The 21,287-nt window shown below is 30.7% G+C and overlaps 1 protein-coding gene across 5 annotated transcripts in view; it reads right to left on the bottom strand.

The window, feature by feature from the left end:
- Positions 1–2,385: 2,385 nt before the first annotated feature.
- The window catches only part of LOC106869314 (mucin-5AC), a 157,974-nt gene continuing 139,072 nt past the window's right edge, over positions 2,386–21,287 (bottom strand). For 4 of the 5 annotated variants that reach the window (XM_014915002.2, XM_014915003.2, XM_014915005.2 and 1 more), the window contains 2 exons: positions 9,588–9,701; positions 5,685–6,574 (listed from right to left, as the gene is read on the bottom strand). In XM_014915002.2, coding sequence (XP_014770488.1) covers positions 6,409–6,574; positions 9,588–9,701 — 280 coding nt within the window. In that variant the 3' untranslated portion in view covers positions 5,685–6,408. Of the gene's footprint in view, positions 4,635–5,684; positions 6,575–9,587; positions 9,702–21,287 lie in introns of those variants that run through there. The other variant, XM_014915004.2, reaches the window with a different exon arrangement.

Raw genomic sequence — 21,287 nt, 5'->3', positions numbered from 1 at the left:
GTCAAGGTTCATCATGATGTGGTGTAATTCATTGTTCTATCTTAAAGGAAATGGTTCTAGTGTTTTAATAGCTTTCAGTAGTGAGCTTAAATCTGTGCATGGACTTGGAGAAGTTAAACAAGAAACCTTTTTCATGTATTATCATATAAATCACTATATCCAGGTAATGTTTTCAGTTGTTTCCACACTCTGATGGTTTGAAAGACAAAACATAGAATGTTCTCTTTATCAGTACCTAGTATCTTACTTCCTGTCTTGAGAAAAACAGGGCAGTATTCAGAGGCTTCAAAAACTCTACTAAGTTACTGAATAAGGATATTCCCGGTGTGTAGATACCATCGTAGAATCAGTGGTTGTCAGTTGCTCTTGTAATGCTTCAGTTACATTTGTTGAGTCATTAGCACACCCACTTTTTAAGAGCTAAATTTCTCTTCAATACCAGAAAATACTTTGGTTTTGATCAGTTACTGTCTCTACAGAATGAAAGTACATCCTATATTAGGAATATGTCACTGAAATTGTTGATGGGAAGATTAGGTCTCAGCACTGAATTAATGACTATACCCATATGGACTTATAGAGCACTTCATTTTAATCAAAAATTATTATTTTTCAGTAAGAGAAACATTGCTCATTGTGTCATAGCATTTATAAAATATATCTGTAACAATGTAGCTGTCAAACATTTTAGACCATACCATCCACTACCTCTCAAATAAAATAAAAGACAACTGGCTGATTGGTATATTTGCATGTTGCAACCATTAGATCACCAGTATACTTTATACAATCCTTACCAAACACACCTGCCTCTCCCTGTGGTTTTATCTCAACAGCATTTCATCCTCTCAACTGCACATAGAATGCTTTTCACCATTCCATTTTCTCTCAACTCCAATTCACTGGACTATCCTTCTTACATCAGGTATTTCTTACTGACATCATACTTTAGAAATTCAATCTAAACATCAATTACATCAGTCTGAGTGGGCTTGAAAAAGGTCAAGGGTGCATCACCCCTCTGTCTTCTCACTGTTTATTTTTTTTAACATGAATCATCTGATACTTAAATTGCTATTCTGGCTATGAACAAAGAATAGAATAGGCTCAACAATGTACAGATAATAATAGTATCCAGTGTACTTCACCATCAAACAGTGCCATCATTTAATCTTTCTTTTTGCAGAAAAATTCTAATTGATCTTCTGTATGTCTCATCATAACATTATGCAATCCAGTGATTTATGAAGCATACTCAAGTTAACAGTGGTTATGGTAGAGACTTGAAAAATTCTTTCCATCAGTTGAATATGTCATTGAAATTGTTGATGGGAAGATTAGGTTTCAGCACTGAATTAATGACCACACCCACATGAATTTATAGAGCACTTCGTTTTAGTTGAAAATTATTATTTTTCAGTAAGAGAAACATTGCTCATTGTGTCAAAGCATTTATGAAATCTCCTAGACTGTTAAGTTTGCTGTTCAGCATGAAGTTTTACAGGTTGGTGTTAATGAAAAAATGAGAGAGAATTTCTGAAGGTTGCAGTTCTGATGAAGTAGGGTTAGAAAAAATAAGGGATGTGGTTCACCAAGTCATAGTAAGCCACTGTAAGTCTGTGCTACTTACAGTGAGGAACAGTATTATTATATATTTCATATCACAATCAGTAAATAGCACTGTTGGTTACAGATTTCTGACTGGTCTATCACTGGTTTACTACATTTATGACAACAAATGTGGCAAGGGAGTATTTGTGAATCAGGACAGAATAAGTATCGCAAAGGATTTAAAGAACGTTTTTATTATTTTTATTAATTAAAAAAAATTTTTTTTTTACTTTTTAGTTTGCTCACTATATTTATATTTCTTCGTCAATATAACATCTGCGAAAAATACACACACACACACAAAGGACTTTTGCAGTTTTCTGTGATCAAATTCCAATAACAGGGTATTGATTGGCCTGAGGCTATGGTAGAAGACTGTTGCACAAGGTGCGGCATAGTAAGATTGTGAAGCAAACCTTTTTAACAACCCAGTCATGTCTCATCATCATTTGATGCCCATGTTTAAATTCTAGCATGGGTTGGACTGTTTGACAGGGTCTGATGGGCCCCAAGGACTGCATTATGCTCCAGTGTCTGCTTTGGCATTGTTTCTATGGTTAGGTGCTACTTCTAACAACAACTGGTTGTTATTTATAGCTAGGTTGACAAAATTATTGAAAACTGAGCAGGAGTTGTAGCTTTTTACCAGGAATACAACATAGTGATAGTAATAAAATAAAGTGTCAATCCATTTTCATTGGTAACAAAAAAAAACAAAAAAACAGCAACAAACAGTCTATGTCTAGCAAAAATTATAAACACTGAACAATCTAAAACTTGTTAAGCATTTATTCTATAAATATGCAATTGGCAGGGAAAAGAATTAACAACAAATTTTCTTTTCTTCTTTTGCATACTGTCTGAGCAATTTCATGCATATAGTCTTCAAATCAAGTAAAAATGTGAAAAACGCATAAACGGTGCAGTTTGCAAGTTTTTAGCAAATATGAGAACAAAATGAGTGTCTCATAGAGCAAAACATTTTAATGTTAGTTATTGATACATATCTTCAGTTCTATATATTTATTGAACTGAACACACTAAAATATCAATCATAACAACTACAACCAATAACAAACTTGTTATCATACAAACTCAAAATTTAAAAAAACCCAAGATTTTCTATATTTCAATGAAAAATATAGAAATTGTAACAATTTATATGACTTAAAAGATATAGGAAGCTTCCATTTTTTTTCATTTAACTTTTATTATAATGAGTTTTAGTTATTTATTTTTTCAAACAATTCAACTCTTTAAATATTTTTTTATGCATAGAGATAAATTGACATTACAATACCACCAACAACAACATTTCAAAGGCAAACCATTCTGGTTTTCTTATTTTTTTAAAATTCCTTTCTAAACATATTTGTTTCAAATTACTAACAGCTTAATATTGTATTTTTGAAGATTTTCAAGTTGAGAATAAGATGAGTATATACATATATGCACAAAAGGCCTTGAAATCATGGTACCAACAGTGGATACTCTGTATATTCTATATAACAAGAACTGGATATTTTGTATATTGGTAAATCCATCTACATGTAGGTAGTTATTGGATTATAACTGTAATATTAATTGAAGCAACATTATTAGTATCAATGAAAAATGAACCAGCAACATGTCTGAAAGCTGAAAACAAGAGTATTATCAACATATGTTGTGATGAGCTGTTAATATAGAAATTGATGTCAAGTAAAGTATTTGTGCCCAATATTATTGTGGTGGGACAGTAAATGTCTATGATTCACTTGTGTATGGAGCTGGTTTATATATGTCATACAAACATCTTCCCCAAATGCATATATTTATATGCATGGATGTACATGCACATATATGTATTGCTTCACACTTTCTCACAAACCATACTTATCTATAAGTTTTAGTAACAGGCCCTTAAATAAAGAAAAAGTTTTCTTTATGATGTATAAGAATTGAGCAGATATAAATGTCTTCATATATTAAATGAATAGAAAGACATTTTGTGATGAATGGGATAAAAAAATAAAAACAGAAGATGAAAAAGTTTCAATAAAAATTAAACATTTTTTTTGTTGTGCAATGATAGCGGTTTAAAGAAGAGCACAATAAACCTTTTAACTCTTCAGATCCACTTAATATCTGTCTCCTCTTCCTCCCAGGCAAATTTACTTTGATATGTACATTAAAAACAACAAGAAATCAATAGATATTTCAATAGTTCTGGCTACAGACCAAGCATCAGTAGCTGACATAGAAGACAATAAAGCGCGAACCCAATTCTTTAAACCAATTCACAGGCACTGAATATCATGAAGAATTAAATAGAGTAGTTTTTCATAATTTTTGTTTTTCACTGGAAAGACTTGTCACTTTTTAAAATTTTTTTTTTTTTTAAATTTCAAGTGAAATATCTTTATAATAATTACATTTAAATAATACTTTAAAAATGATAGAAAAAAAGAAATAAATAAAAAGCATTTCATAAAACATTTTCAACAAGCTATATACAATATGTTCAACTTTCTTTTATGGAGGGATTACCTATGTAAGATACATAGGAATATATATATTTATATATATATATATATATATATATGTCTGTGTGTGTGTATGTATGTATGTATGAGTGTGCATATATGTGTGGGTATATATGTATATATTCACACACACATACATTTAAGGTCATATAACTTGAAATGCAAAGGAAAAAATTTGAAGAGCAAAAATTTCATTAGTTAAATATTCAGTAACTTATGTAACTAATCAATTAGTTTGAGCCATAAACTTATTTTATTATTTAAAAGAAAAGAGAATAAAATGAGAAGAAAGTGATTCAGTTACTTTTTGTATTTGCTTTAAAGGACTAGAAATTCCTCAAGCATTAAAAGTTTCATTGAAACAACCAATTTAAGTATTTAGTACAATAAATGAATATTTGCTAAGTTATATTTGATATTCAGTTCTTCAATGTAAGTACTTTTCCACTGTTTTGATTCTAGCATTTTTCAATAAAAGAGAAGTTGGTTTATTTGCCACTTAAATGAAAAAAGAAAGTAAAACAGTAGTATTAGTATTTTGCAATTGTTGTAGTAAATATTTTTCAAAGATAAGAAGGATATAGAGAAATAAGAAAACATATCAAGAAATTTAATAAAAAAAAGTGCTTTCAAGAACTTCATAGGAAGTAAATATTTATTGCCAGAACTGAATTTGGTTGTGCAAGAACTTACGTGTTTTTAAAAATTTTAATACAGAATTTCAAACTGTTAATTAAAATCTGTAACAATTTAATCAATTAACTTCCAAAGAATTAACAATATTACCTTATCAAATCTTTGTGTTATTAAAAATTTCTTGCTAAATAGCTATTCCTAGTGTTGATAGATAAATTTAAAGAAGTACGCAAAAGACTAAGTGAAGAACTGTTGAAACCTCACATATGTATTCAAGCCAATAAACCCTTAGCTCTTCCAAGCCACACTGTTACAAAATTTAGGTTTCTGTCTCCTCTTAAGATTCTTAAAAGTTCATCTCTTACATTAGGCACAATGCCACAAATTTAAAAGTGGAGAAAAAGAGAGTGAGTGGCACTCAAGCCTTTCTCAAGAGCATTAGCAGCAAAAGAGAAGTGTACTTGTTTCAGTTTTGTTAGCCAAAATTGATTAATACTCCTCAAATTATGGTTGAGTAGCAAAAGATTTGATAATATATATAAAGAATTTCATAGGTTATTTTTATTAATTTCAATTCATAAGTAACATGCTATGTTTATTTTTCATTAAAAAGAAATCAATATAGAAAGAATTTAACCTAGTTTGCTTCAAAATTTTGATAAAATTTTTATATCCTGGTTAATGATATAATTAGATAAATGATATTAGATAACCAGCTGTAATAGATTAATTAATGTTTAAAAAATTTTTTTCAAAATAAGTTGGATAGAGGAAGTGTATTAGATACGTGAAAAAGGATAATTTCTTGAATCTGTTAATCAAAAATTAAATGTGGATGGAGAAAATAAATAAAAATTTTATTTGATTTCAATTTAACATATTTTGTTATTTCATCTTTCTCTATTTTTTCTGTTCAATAAAGGCTTTTTTTTTTTTTGTAAATGAAATAATATTGAGCTGATGACCACTTGGCTGTGTGCCGTTCGAAGGTTGTTTTTGGACAAAAGATTGAGTGAAATTTTTCATTATCAATATACACAAATGATAACATCATTTTGGTGATAATGTCTAAATATTTCCGGATTCAGTTGAGTTTTCCTGTCTCTTTCAAATTTCATTCTCAGAAGGAATTTTTGCTGTTTGATTTTTATTCAGAGTTTTATAGGAACAATTCCCTTTGATTAACATGTGCTATTTGATTCACTCATCCCTATATAGTGAGACAGATTCAACAATCATTATAATTGAATGTTGGCAATGGAGTATCAAATTCAGTAAAAAGAAACCAACAAAAAATATAAATTGGTTTTCCTAACTTCTCATGCAATAATAATTTAGCAACATTTTAAAATTAATTGAAAAAAGAGCATTTTGTAGAAAAATCTAAAAGAAATAAGATAAAAATCATACATAAATAAAACAAAAGAAAATCTGAAAACAAAACTAATTTGTAAGCATGCTTATACATTTTAAAAATAATTTTTTTCTTAAATGCATATCAAATAAGACATATTTTGGTTTAACTCTTAATTGGGCTGTTAATGAAAAGCAGCATTTTAAACATTATTGCTATTACTAACAAATAAAATAATAAATTAATAAAATGTAAAAAACAACAAAAACAAAACAAAAAAAACTAAAGTTTTGTAACAAGAACAGGATCTTGATTTTGTACGGAATTGAGAGGTCTACACCTGTTGAGTGGGTCAGCTCCTCGAGCCTTCACTGAACCTTTTACTAAACTAGCATCTGGACCCCTGAAATTCTCTGGGTTTGGTCCTTTTACTCCAACATAAGATGGTCTGAAAAAGTTAAATAAATAATTATGAATTAATAGAAAAGGGAATAAGTTTAAAAATAAACTAAACAACTAGCTATTTCCAAAAATTGATAAGAATATGCCAAAAGGAAAATTTTAAAAACTAGCAATAGTAATGATGTTGATTTTATTGGAAACTTTTTTCCTAATCATAAATTGATTTTCAATTTCTAGTGTTTCTTTTAAACTTTTAAGCCTGTCATCAAAATTAAGTTGCTATAAATCTGCTTTGGTAGTATTCAGATTTGAGGTGTCATTTTACTAAACTGTTATGTCAATTCTTCAGTGAATTTGTCCCCCATATTGTTCTTGTAGTTGTTCTGTCACATAATTTAATGATCTCAGAATTGGACAAGATTCGAATCACAAAGCCCATGTCTTTTAAACACAGTTAATATTATCTTTATGTGAATTTAAAAATGAAGTTTTTAGATTGGACTTAGAAAGTTTGACTCACAGATGAAATAACAAAGTGTTTAAATCTAAAACAGATGTTTAGATATGTGATGACAATGATGATAATGAAGGTAACAACAATGATAATGAGTATAATGATAATGAAGATAATGATAATGAAGATAATGATAAAGATGAAAATGATGATGTTGAATCCGGTGATGATGGCAATGACAATGATGAGGGTAAAGACAATGAAGATGAAGACAATGATGTTGGTGATAAATAACTATGATGATGAGAGAAACAGTCTAGCCATGTAAGACTTCTGATGACATGCTTGCAGCATGTGAAGAATATATTTAAAAAAATGGATTACTAGAAAGTACAAATTGTACAATAATTTAGTGTTTTATATGATAATACTACCAGCATTCATACCAATTTTATAGAGAATTGAATCAGTGCAGAGGTATTATGGGGACATAAATAATTTCTGATATAACAAGCTCAGAGCCAATGGCTATGTGATTCAGAATTTAGTCCATCAGGTACTGATAAAAAGAAGTACAAAATCAAATATAAAAATGAAGCCACACAGGTAACTTCTTTCTTTCACTGGTTTTAGCCACTGGACTGTGGTCATGCTGGACTACTGCTATCAATGAGATAGTGTAACAGTTTGATGCAATATTTGTTTTAGATGTTTGTGGTTGACAGTCTCAAACTGGAATCACTGTAGAATGGTTTCTTTTAAAAGACTATACTCTTTCCCATGGAGCAGATGGATATCTTAGCTACTATAGAAAATGAGATAAAACACATTTCTAAGAACCAATTTAAAGTTCAAACTACCTTCACAGAAAAAACCAAAAAAAACTCTGTTCTCTGTTAATCATCATCATCATCGTTTAACATCAGCTTTCCATGCTAGCATGGGTTGGACGATTTGACTGAGGACTGGTGAACCAGATGGCTACACCAGGCTCCAATCTGATTTGGCAGAGTTTCTACAGCTGGATGCCCTTCCTAACGCCAATCACTCCGAGAGTGTAGTGGGTGCTTTTACGTGCCACCGACACAAAGGCCAGTCAGGCGGTACTGGCAACGGCCAGGCTCAAAATGGTGTATTTTACATGCCACCTGCACAGGAGCCAGTCCAGCGGCACTGGCAACGACCTCGCTCGAATGTCTTTTCACGTGCCAGGAAGGTGACGCTGGTAACGATCACGCTCAAATGGTGCTATTTACGTGCCACTGGCACGGAAGCCAGACAGCTGCTCTGGCAACGATCACGCTTGGACGGTGCTCTTAGCGTTCCACTGGTACAGGTGACATCATGATTTCGCTTTCACTTGCCCCAACAGGTCTTCACAAGCCGAGTTTAGTATATATATTTAATATATGAACAATATCAAGCTTATATATGAACAATGAATGTTAAACTAATACATGAATATTTATCCTAACTTGAAGAGCTCCATTATTACTTTGACTTTTTTCAACAGAAAATGATTTAAATTTTTAAAAATTACCTGAATAGATTAAGTGTATAGAGTAGATGAAACTTTTCTACAACTAATGCATTTAAAACTTGTAAACATACTTATTTTCACTATAAAGATTTAGACAGGAATACACTAAACCAGAAGATGATTCTAAAGAGATTTTGAAATCATGATTATCCAGTTGCTGATCATATACTTTATCAAGCTGCCTTTTTAAATCCTACTGTTCCAAGCCCAATAATCTATCTTTGCAGTAAGATGAAGTACTTTTGTATACACAAAATGGATGGTTTTCATGTGCTGAGTGATGTTATGCATAACTAGCCTGGAGAATGTATACGACCCTAATAGCTTTAGATTATTTCATGAAATCACTACACAATAAGTGCATGAACTATTATAGTATGTTCAATACTTGTAAAAAATGTCTTAATCTTGTTGTAAAAGAGTTTGAGCCTAATTTACTGTGTCAAGCAAAAACAGACACAGTAAAAGCAAAACTTGAAGTATAACACTTTAACATATAGGACCACTGTTTTCTTTGAATTTTAGTGAATGTATTTAGCAGCCATACATGAACTATTTCAACCATAGTTGTATCATCATCACATGAAAATGAGGGGCAGGGATAAGATTATTTTGTGAGAGCTTTGTGGTATTTGAAGAGGTCACAATTGTTATCTAACTAGCAATATATCATTAGAGATTGTTGTTTTATATGGGAATAACTTGGCAGTAATGCAAAGTTATGAACTGAAGTTTAGCTGAAGCTGTCTTGACTTTGGTTCACCAAGGAGTTGGTGACATGGGTGCTAGTATTATACTGATACAATTGAATTATATGAACTGCTACTAGCATATGCAGTTCAATTTTATAGAGTTTCTCAATTAGAGCATTTAACAATAAAAAAGAGTAACATATCTCACCTTAGGAATGGTATCTAATAAAAAAAACAATACAAAATACAAACAGAAAAAGCAAGTAACATTTAAAGATTTTTCTAATTTATACAACATGCAAGAATGTTCATTCATACTGACAATCAATCAACATTATAACAATGAGTTTTTTTAATGATAAACAATACTTACAAGAGGTTTTTATCCATGGGTCCAAGTCTTAAACCTGTATTGGGGCCAGCATTTTGCATTCTATAAGGAGACATGTACACCTGCTTCTCAGAAGTAACCACTGTATCACATTTACTGCAACAAAAGAAATTTAAGAGACGTATGTTAAAAATATAAATGACAAGAAACTATTTGTTATATACTCAACTACAAGGTTACCTAATTCATCAATAATATCCATTTTAATATCTAGTGCAATATCAACTACTATTCAAACAAGATGATTGATTTGTCACATTTGTCACACTTATACAAAATAGAGAGATCATTCAATATAACAAAAGAAAAAGAAACAAATAAATGATCTGAAGTTGGTTTTAGTTGTTGCAATAAATTATACTCTAGAAAGGTAATTGAAAAAAAAAAATAATTATAGAATTAGTTCAGAAGGAACAATTTGTAGCACAGTTTCTTTGAACTAGAGAGAGATATTATTTAAAAGTTAGAAGCTGAAATGAAATATGACTACCAAGAAAGTTGAAAAGTAAAATTTACAAAGTAACTGAAGAGTTTAAATATTAAAAATCAAATTCTATTTAAACACATTGATAATTTAAATTAAATTTTAATTTTAGAAGTAATATTAAATAGAGCATGTTAAAATGATCAGTAAAGAACTGAATGAGAAAATAAAAACGTATAGAATAAAACATATTCCATACAAATATTCTTTCAAAATGTTAATATTATGTTATTATAATTGCTGTTAACTTCTATTGATTTGGTAAAAGGATGTATATATTTTTTACAATAGTAATACAGTTCGCTGTAGAATTCACAACTTTTGAAACTGCATTAGAAACATAAGTGAGGTGAAGAAGCTACAACTAGGAATCAAAAACAGAATTATGAGTTTAGTTTATTGGGAACTTTGTGTACACAACTACTTAAGATCACTATTTCCTAATTAAAATTCTATGAGCTAGTCTTGTTTAAAAGATGCTGTAACGCTTTAACTAAAGTCTGAGATTTTCAAAGTGTATCCCTTTAAAGCATATATCTCTTTCTAAATATAGCTTGTATTTTTTTTTATCATAGTGCCTCTGGATAGGTTAACATTCTCCAGTAAGATATAAGTTCAAGATTTATAGGCTTAGGAGAAATGATAATAGAGAAATAAAAGTACCCCGCTCCCAAGTGAAATTATTAAAATTGGCAACAAGACTCAAGTAGTTATAGACTTGGCTGCCAGGAGGTCAACCTTTATTCCTCCAAAGTTTCAAGTTATCTAACTGGCTACAGTTAACCAAGATTATCATCTGTTTCAATATTGCTTGGGTTTTATCCAAGAGTACAGGAAATTACTATAACAGATCCTGTTATACAGCACAAATAGCTTTTATATTTCTATATTCTGACACTGATACAAATCTCAAAGCAAAACAATATTGCTTGGGAGACACTTGATTTCATATATAAGAGGAGTGAAAATATCTATTACATAAAAAGACAATCCCCCACCTATCCTTTATTGCTCTTAATTAATAAGTAAATATTTTACCTAGAATACCCCAAAGAAATAGTTAGCAAAATTGTAAATTCAGAAACAGAGCACATAGTATTTTGATGTTTAATATTTAAGAAACACAATTATTATTATAAACTATTTAGGACTCTTAAAAATAAATAAAGAAAAATTCAAATATTATTTTTGAATAAAAGCAGACAAATAGAAAGTTTTTAAAAAAAAGTTATTACACATATTTGAGAATAAATAAAATCATCTATTTATTTTGCAAAAGTATTTTGGATGTTAAAAAATGGTTGAAATTCAATTATTTCTATTTGATTTATCACAAATCAGTTACTTCATTATGGTCTAATAACAAAATGTATCAATAAAATAAATGATCTTTTATAAGTGTGAATCTCGTTTAAGTAAAATAGTCCTTCCATCTACCTCTCATGCTTTCTCTTTCCCTGTCTCTTTTGCAAAAATACAAATATGTACATGAATGTGTATGAAAATCTGTTACACTCAAATACGTTCTTAAGTAATGATTTATAATATTTTGGATGGTTAGTTGATGTATATATATATATATATATATATATATATATATATATATATATATATATATATATATATATATACATACACATAAAGAGAGAGAGAGAGGGAGTGAGAAAGACTGAGATATGAGTGTATATGTGTGTACATTGTTAATCTTTTTATACAAGGACTAGCAACAATTTGATACAGAAATGGAAAAAAATTAGTAAACAGGTTTAACAAAGCAGTATATAGACCAAAAGCAATTATTACATTTTTTCCTTCTATTAAAACAATAAATATATATTCCAATTGTCTTTCTCTCAAATGATGATTTATATGTATAAAAAAGACACCAAGAAAAACAATTCAAACTACATTTCTGCCAAAAACAAATATATAAGCAAATTTATTAATAAAATGTTATTCTTTTTCTACACGAAACAATACTTGCAGTGTATGTGCCACAATTAATTTTCATATTAAAGCAATAAATCCTAATTTGAAAAAAAATTGTAAACATTATTATTATCATTATCATTATTATTACTACTAATACTACTACTACTGCCACCACCACTACCATCATCTTGCTGTTTACAAACTTTAATTCTATGTATAAATAAATGCACCATTTATAATATGAAGTTATAAACTGTTAACTACTTTTGGAAAAGCTTGAACAAATACTGCCACCCGCTTGTGTTATATATCTCTCTCAATATATATGATGATTTAATTTTTGCCTTGATATATTCATTAAGATAAACTGTTATGTAATAGGAACTGCACATTATACAAGAATAGAGTTTTTCAATAACACTGACACCAAAAGAGTTTTGTTTATATATGCAATAAGAATTCAAATATTTCTCTGAAAAATTAATTTAAAATATCATATGATTTTGTAGGTATCATTATTGTAAAACAAAAAAGTAAAAAACACTATTTTAGATCACATTACAAAGAGGCCACAAAGTGCAAGGTGTTTCAATGTATCTCAACACCAAATACAAAATATTAGTGTGGCCAACAGCAATCCTGTTCACCATACTAAGAGTCAATATACAGAACAATAGAAAAAAACTTATGGTAAATGAATGAATAACTTTTTTTGGTTAATAAAAAAGACATATTCTTACCAGAAAGCCATGCAGAACACTTAGATATTAAAGTGTAGACAATACTGAATAACACCATTTATTAAAGAGATTCAAAATGGCAGTAATTTTAGTTTCTTTATATTATGGGAATGCTTTTTGCATGGTGATAGAGTAGAAATAACTGTTGAATAATATGTTTTAAACAGTTTTTATTAGGTAATTTATTAATAATGCTAAAATGGTCAGGATGCACTGATATATTTATGGGAAATATGATCATGTTAAGTAGTTTTAAATGTATGTATATGTATCTCCATGAGAGAGAGAGAGAGAGAGAGAGAGAGAGAGAGAGAGAGAGAGAGAGAGAGAGAGAGAAAGAGAAAGAGAGAGTGTGTTAAACAAACGTACATAGAAAGAAAATGAATAAAGAGTTGGTTCAGAAACTGATTTATCTGAGCAATATGAAGCAGAATGAAGTAAATGGTTTAATTCTGTGATATAATTTAATATTCATATGTTGTCCCAGTAATAGACTGAAATTAGGATAATTATGAAGATATTTGTCAAGAGTATGTTGATGGCAAAATCTTCAGAAAGAAAATCTGGAAAGGAACAAACACATGTATATTAAAAAAGTCATACTTTTTGGGGCTACAGCCTATCATCTTGGCATATAAAATTTCTTTAACATATAGATCTACACTATGCTTTGATTTTCGATCAACATTGCGTCTTATTCATGAATATGAACATAATACCAGATGAGTTTTTGAATGCAAAATAATTGATAGAAGGGAACTACCAAGGGTAAAGCCAGTGGTTAAATTTAACTCATCATGCAAAAAATTACTCTGCCTGTACACTGGCAAGATAGACAGACCAATAGATTTTTCACTTTTTTTTTTTAATTGATGAATCCAATATGATGCTACATGCATATACAGGAATAAGATACCTGATGATAACCATGGTTCAAACAGATCAAAATAGAAGAGTTTTATATATATATAAAAGTTTGTCTTCAATGAGGAGGTTAGTAGTCTAAAAACATAATATGAGATGCTTCATATAAATAGGATCCTGAACCAAATATCATATTTAGCAAGCTTGTGAAAGTGAAATATAAAATGAAGTTAAAGCCAAGCTTATGTAGATGTGAGATGATCTGTAGTGGGTGCTAGATAAAAATAAAAGGCTTGTTATTTAATTAATTGCTAAGACTGAGTGATTAACATCATGGGGAGCTCTTTTGAAAAGGTTTCTCTTCTCTAGAGTAACAGCAACCTGGTAGGATTTATCATTTAAATTATGGAACGTTATTTTTGTTTATGGTGCATAATCAAGATTAAAGGGTAATGAGTATGACCTTTGCACTTGAGCTTCAATACTGGTGGGATTCATATAGTTGATGCTCAGTTTGTATATTTGCAGAAAAAATGAAGAGTAAAAAGAGAATGCTTGGGGATTGATGTTCTGGACAAGAAAGAAGGAAAAAAGGTGGGTGGGGGGATCTATCTGGTTTGGTTGCCAGCATTTCAGAAATTGAAGTTTATCATAAATTTTTTTTAATTTGGCACATTAATATACTTTTCCAAGCTGAATTGCTGGAATTATTTCACTTTTTGCAGCAAAATGTTTTAAAAAAGTTATAGAGGTTTAAAGTTTGATAATTTTCACCCAGTCAGGAAACAAGATTTGGAAGGTGTCATTTTGTGCATGACTGCACATTTTGTCAACATCCTGAAAATAGCATAAGTTGTTGAGAAAGAGTAAACAACACATCTTTTGTAGTTTTAAGCATTGTGATAGCACGAACTTAAAAGATTTATCCCAAAACATTATTTAGTTGTTATTTTTAGCACACCTCACAACCACCTCAATGACAAAAAGTAATGAGTAAACAACACATATTTTGTAGTTTTAAGCATCCAATATGCATTTAATGCGATAACATGAACTTAAAAGATTTATCTAAAAACAAACATCTTGTTGACCAGTTCATAAATTTACATGCTCAATTGTCAACAGATAGGTAGAACAAGTGCTTTCAATATATTTGCCAACACGTGCTTTCTCACAGACAAAAGAGTTCTCATGTTCCACTTGTTACTATGGAAACAGAAATGAATGCATTTACCCAAAATTTTCAAACTTTAATTGCTAACAACTCTTTATTTATTGATTTATAGCAAAAATGATTTTCATGTCATTCATTAGCCTATAAAAGTGTATCATTACACTGAATATGAAATCAATTCAAACAGAATTGATGCTGGCAGCCAAGCTGAATAGATCTGGGTGGGGGAAAGCAGGGCTTAAGTATGAAAAACAGCATGAGTTTCAAGAGTAGAAGAGACTAGTGTGTCAGGAGGAACCTAAGTGGAAGTGGTATACAATTGCTACTTTTAGAAGAGCAAAGGTTATTTGGGTAATAAGAGAACAGGCAGAGTAGGGAAGCAGTGTATCTCTTGGTCAGAACTTGTGTCTTGGTGACTGAGCCTTCACTAATATAGATATAGTATATAGTCTCTAACCTTCTTTTAGATGTTAGTGTATGTTTGTACCATCAACACCATCCCAAATATAAGAGCACTATTATTCCATTGTTTAACTTACTAGAGATTTATAGAAAGTCTGTAGCTGAAGCATTTTCTGGCCTTGAACAAAAAAAGACAAATCTTTCAGATGGTAATTTTTTGTCTTCAATATTGTATATTGTCTGGAAAACTCATCATTGGAGTTAAGTAGCTTGTTCACTGGCATAAGAAATTTATAACTACATCTGACAGTTAATGAGTCTATTTGTTAGTAATCATTTCTTTCTTAACTATCAATGAGTAAAGTAATCATGCTCTTTAGTGCATTGTAATTAATATTTGATTTAATGATAATATATTGACAAGGAGAAATCTAAACTTCATCATTATAAATAAGGATCAGATTATAATGAAACTGGTAAAACATATAAGACACAAATAAGTCATATTTACTTGCATTTACTATTGAAAATGTCTTTTCATACAATACAAATATTTTTCTTTTCAGTTTTATTAAATATATTTTAATACATGAAAGAGAGATAACTTCACAGATAAATGGGGAATGAAAAAAAATTGTTATTTCTTGTTACTTAGCCCCAAGTCAACCCTGATTGAATCAGACCTATTATCAAAGGTATTCTAGTTGTGACCATCCTGCCTTTTCTTTTTCAACCATAATATATCAAGAATTACACTATCCACATGTCATTCCTTTTTTTAACAACCATTTAAATGAGATTTGTCTGTTTTTTCCAGTAAGTCAAGCAAGATTGGCTTGATGTACTGTAAATTACGGGAAAAAAATTTTGGTTGTTAACTAATGGATCTTTATTGGATTGATTGATCATTATAATTGTTTCTCCAAGAGAAAATGCCTCTGTTGTTCCTTTCAGATTGGAGGTATGGGTTTGGTTTTCTAGAAAACTGATATAGACAGATTCAATTCTCAAGCAGAAAATTAAGTAAAGGAATTGATTGCAAGATTCTGGGAAGTGAGATATAATATATCCGACAGTAAAAACATAGACAACGTAATTAATGGTAAAATGTTTTAAGTGCAAGCAAGTGGTTGATGCAAATAAATTCCTGAGAAGTAATTGTAATAGTGAGAAGTCACACTGTGCTGGACTAGAAAAAGAGGACATTTGTATTGAGAGGTTTCTCTATTAGACAAACAACATTTACTTGGATGTAACTAAAGCAGATGCAATATTTCTCAGTATGATGTCTTTTTTTATTAGATAGCCCAAAGAGAATCTGTGTTACAATGTTATTGATACTATAACATTGTAAGCCTTTATAGATTAGATGGGGTTTATAATGTTGATAATTTATTTCAACTTCTATGGGTTGATGTGTGTAGTAAAATGAAAAAAGGTAAAGTATTCCGAAATGATGGTGAGGAGAAAGAACTGGGAAAAGTTTTAGAGGTGAGACAGGGGAGTATGAGGAGGAATACAAAAGGAGAAAAGATTAGATGGGGTTCACAGAATATGTTGTAAAGTGTTAGTTACTAATCAAAGCTAAAGTGCTTTCTGAGTTTTGGTAAGGTATATATATATATATATATATATATATATATATATATATATATATAATTCCAGGTTAAAATGGAAATCTACCTTTGAAAAAATTAACTATAGTACAAACTTGAAGGGCTCAAGTAATTGGCTGAAAATTTAGTCAAAAATTTGATAAGCAACTGAAGTCAACAAAATTAGCAGCAAACTGAAAGGACAATATTAGCTAAATAGCTCAATGCACTCACTCTCAAGCAGTATCAGGCTTAAACAGACAAAACTTGTTTTTGTTTGTTTTTGTTCTAAACATTATATCAAGAGAAATAATTGTGAGAAATGAGAAACAAGATTAAATATTTTTCATTAAAATTATTTGAAGTTAAACAACTCAAAGAGAAAATAAATGTTTATTTGGTTGCTAATATATGTAAATAGTATTGCCTATATTAAAATCATCATTATTATAACCATCATCAAATAATTTCAGGAATTAGATGCTATAACACAAAATACACTGGAGTAGTGTTATCTGGGAACAGATCATGAATACAAAAAAATTAATGTGGTTAAATATTTAAAAGGTATAAAGGAGTGAATATATAAAAGTGTGCATGTGTGTGTGTGTGTGTGTGCCTGTGTGCATATTGAGATGTGTGTGGAAATACTTTAAATGGCTTCCTGCCTCTACCTAAGAATAATAATATCTCAATAATTAATTCCATAAAATTCCAGAAATATTATTCTGGGTTTTTGACCTATATTTTATCTGGAATGTTTTGTTTGTTGATATGTAAAATCTCAAAATACTACAGCTTGAAGCATAAACTCTTATATCACCATGTCAGATCACAGAATAATGAATATGAAACAAGCTACAAGTCTGAATCGTTGTCATCATCATCATCATCATTTAATGGTTGTTTACAATGCTGGCATGTGTGGGATGGTTTGATAGGATCAATGAGACACAGGGCTGCATTGTGCTCCATGCTTTGGCATGGTTTCTAAGGCTGGATGCCCTTCCTAGTGCAAGCCACTTTACAGTGTGTACTGAGTGCTTATTTTTATGCCACCAGCACTAGTGAGGTTACCAAGTAACATGCAAGATAAGAAAGAACAAGAAAAGGGAAAATGCATTTTATACTTCTTTATTTTAAATTGCTACATAAATGACTATACTATTCCTATAGATTTCTATTTTTTTCGTCACTACATACATTATTTCATATCTTCAGGCATAACATTTGAAGCAAATCACAGAACTAGACTTATATCACCAGCAATTAATGCCCATATTACGGTAGGTTATTTGATTAAGAAGCTTTGTTTGCCAACCATGTGCTGAGGTTCAGTCCCACAGCATGGCACCTTGGGCGAGCAACTAGTATAGCGCAAGACCAACCAAAGTTTTGTGAGTGAATTTGGTAGATGAAAACTGAAAGAAACCCATCACACACACACATGTGTGTGTGTGTGTGTGTATGTCACTCTCTCTCTCTCGTCTTGACATCATGCATTAGTTATAAAGATGTGTCACTGTAATACAGATGGCATCTTTCATTTGTAATTTGCTACACAAGCATGTCCAGCAATAGGGAAATAATACTTTTCTTTGAAACAAGTGAGGATTGGTGACAAGAAGGGCCTCTGGCTGTAGAAAATCTACCACATCAAATTTCGTCTGATTCATACAAACGTGTAAAAGTGGATGTAAAAAACTTAAGAAGATGATGATGTATGTGATAAGTGAAATCTAGCTGTTATTTATTGTAAGTTGAATGACTGCATAAAAGTTTTGATTTGTTCCTGCTTTTGTAGGCTGAAACTGTTGACACCCTTCATGTTCATATTCATGCATTAATAAAACTATTTCCTCCCAAGAAAGTAATAACTACAGTTTGTAGACAGAAACTGAAGGAAGCCTGTCTCTCTTTCTCTCTCTCTCTACACACATGTATGTATGTATGTGAGGGCATGTGGCTAAGTGGTTAGGGCGTTGCACTCATAATCACAAGATCATAGGTTCAATTTCTGGACTGGGTAATGCTTGAATGTTTTTAGCAAAGCACTTCATCAGATGTTGCTCTGTGATTACTTTGACATCTGATGTGTAGCACAGGGTGCACTTGTATAGGCAATGTCAATTTGATGGAGGGAGTGAGCTAAACGTGCAGCACAAACACTTGATCACTATATACAAATCATCTGTGCAGATTGTTCAGCAAGAAATTGTAGAACTCTCATCTGTCATTTATGAGTCCATATGCATGTGAGTGTCTCCTTGTCTTGACATTGTGTGAAAGTTGTAAATGAGTGTCACTGTCATACAAGCAGTGTTATTCATTTCCAATATTCTGCAGAAGCATGTCTGGCCATGGAGAAATATTACCTTGTTTTGGAAACAGGAGAAGGTCAGTGACAGGAAGGGCATTCAGTTGCAGAAAATCTGCTACAACAAATTTAAATCCAACCCATGCAAGCATGGAAAAGTGAATGTTAAGATGATGATGATGATGACGATAATGAAATCAACACTTGGACAGAATTTATAGGTTTTATTGTTAGGAATGTTATGTTAGTGAATCCAGACCAAATTTTCAGTGATGCACTACTACTACTACTACCACCACCACCACCACCACCACCACCACCACCACTACTACTACTACTACTACTACTAATAATAATAATAATGGCTTCACATATTTGCAAAAGGCCAGTAACTTTTTGGGAAGGGGTTAGTTGATTACATCATTGCCAGTACTTGACTTCAGTGGGATTTGAATTCTGAATGCAAAGAGCTGGATCAAATACAGCAAAGCATTTTCCCAACATTCTAATGATTCTGCTAGCTTGCTACTGCTGCTACTACTACATTCATTACTACTACTACTACTACTACTAATAATAATGATAATAGTTTCTAATTGAGATATAAGGATAGCAATTTTCAGGGTGAGGGATTAGTCAAAAACAGATTCCAGTACTCGACTGGTACTTTATCAGCCCCAGATGGATGAAAGGCAAAGATGACTTTGCCAGGATCTGAATTCAAAACAAAGTTTGGAGGCCACAAACCAATACCAGAACTATCACATGATCATTCAACTGGCTAGAAAAAAAACAACAAAGTCACTCAAATCACACCCTATCATACTGAATGGGGGAAGGATATATTTTATATTGTAGTCTTATGTAATCTGAAAAAAAAAAAACCAGTGGATAGTTACAGCTGGAATGCCTTTGAGCAGGTCTCCTCAATCAGGGTAGTAAAAATATATTTCAAGTGATTTAAAGTAAATATACATATATAAAGTTAATTTTGTTTTTGTGTTCGTTTTGCAAGATTCCTAATGTAAAATCAGATGCTGAAGCAGATGTTGTCAGTGTGTTTCTTATTGAGAAAACGACCCTCCCATGATACAATATGTAAACATTTAAGTAGGAGAGAAACAGTTTTAAAGTTTTAGACCAATAAATGATGTTTGAAATTAAGTACGAAAATGTTAGGAATATTAAATGAGTTTGCAAAATATCAGAAATAGCAAACATTATAAAAAGAAGCATTTATTACATTGAGTTGTTTACTTCACATGTTCATGACGGCAATGGAGAGAAAAAAAAAACAAAAAAACTACACTCACAAACAACACAGTTTCCTAAAAGCATAAAAATGGATTTAATCACAGAAAACTGCAGCCAGTAGCAAAAAGTACACATTCGAACAGTGTTCAATGATCGAGTTATGTCTGGTGTTATGGGTCATAGATTGTGAGAATTTTAACATTTGTATTTTTTCTTTTTAGAAAAAAAATATAAACAATAATTTAAGCCAGCCCTATCCCCTAAAAAAGCCCCCAAATGAAAAAGAAACCAAAAAATGTGTTTTATATTTTGTTACAAGTTAATCAAAGATTAAGAATATTTATCTATTTTGGTGTTGAAAATTTTTATTTTGTAGATACAAAAATAAAAGTGGCTACACCATGAATGGGGTTGAATGTATATAATGCATTCATCACCCAATCAACAGTGAGACTATGATATACCAAAGATGTCACAATTTGGAATATAGAAACAAAAGGATCACCATAAATATATTGAATTCGAAAAGGTGTAAAGGAGTGAACAATTTGCTAAAATTCTACAACCAGTAAGTGTATGCACGAGTGTATATGTATATATGTATGTGTGTGTGTGTATATATATGTATGTATGTGTATGCATATATATATGTATATATGTGCATGTAGATATATATAAGTGTGTGTGTGTGTGTGTGTGTGTGTATATATATATATATATATATACACACACACACATATATCAATTGATTGAAATGTACAGTATTATATATCCATCATGGCCAATCTTATCAATTGGTTTTGCACTAGAAGTGTAACAGAATGTTAGGTAACAATCCGAATATGTAATCCTGCGATCTTCAGAGGAAGCTGTTATGGAAGGAAATATGGCAACTGCATATATATATATATATATATATA

Source organism: Octopus bimaculoides, chromosome 1 (genome assembly GCF_001194135.2).
Source record: "Octopus bimaculoides isolate UCB-OBI-ISO-001 chromosome 1, ASM119413v2, whole genome shotgun sequence".
Taxonomy (NCBI): Eukaryota; Metazoa; Mollusca; class Cephalopoda; order Octopoda; family Octopodidae; genus Octopus; species Octopus bimaculoides.
Note: the sequence above shows the minus strand (reverse complement) of the source record. Positions and strands in the feature narration are given on the sequence as shown.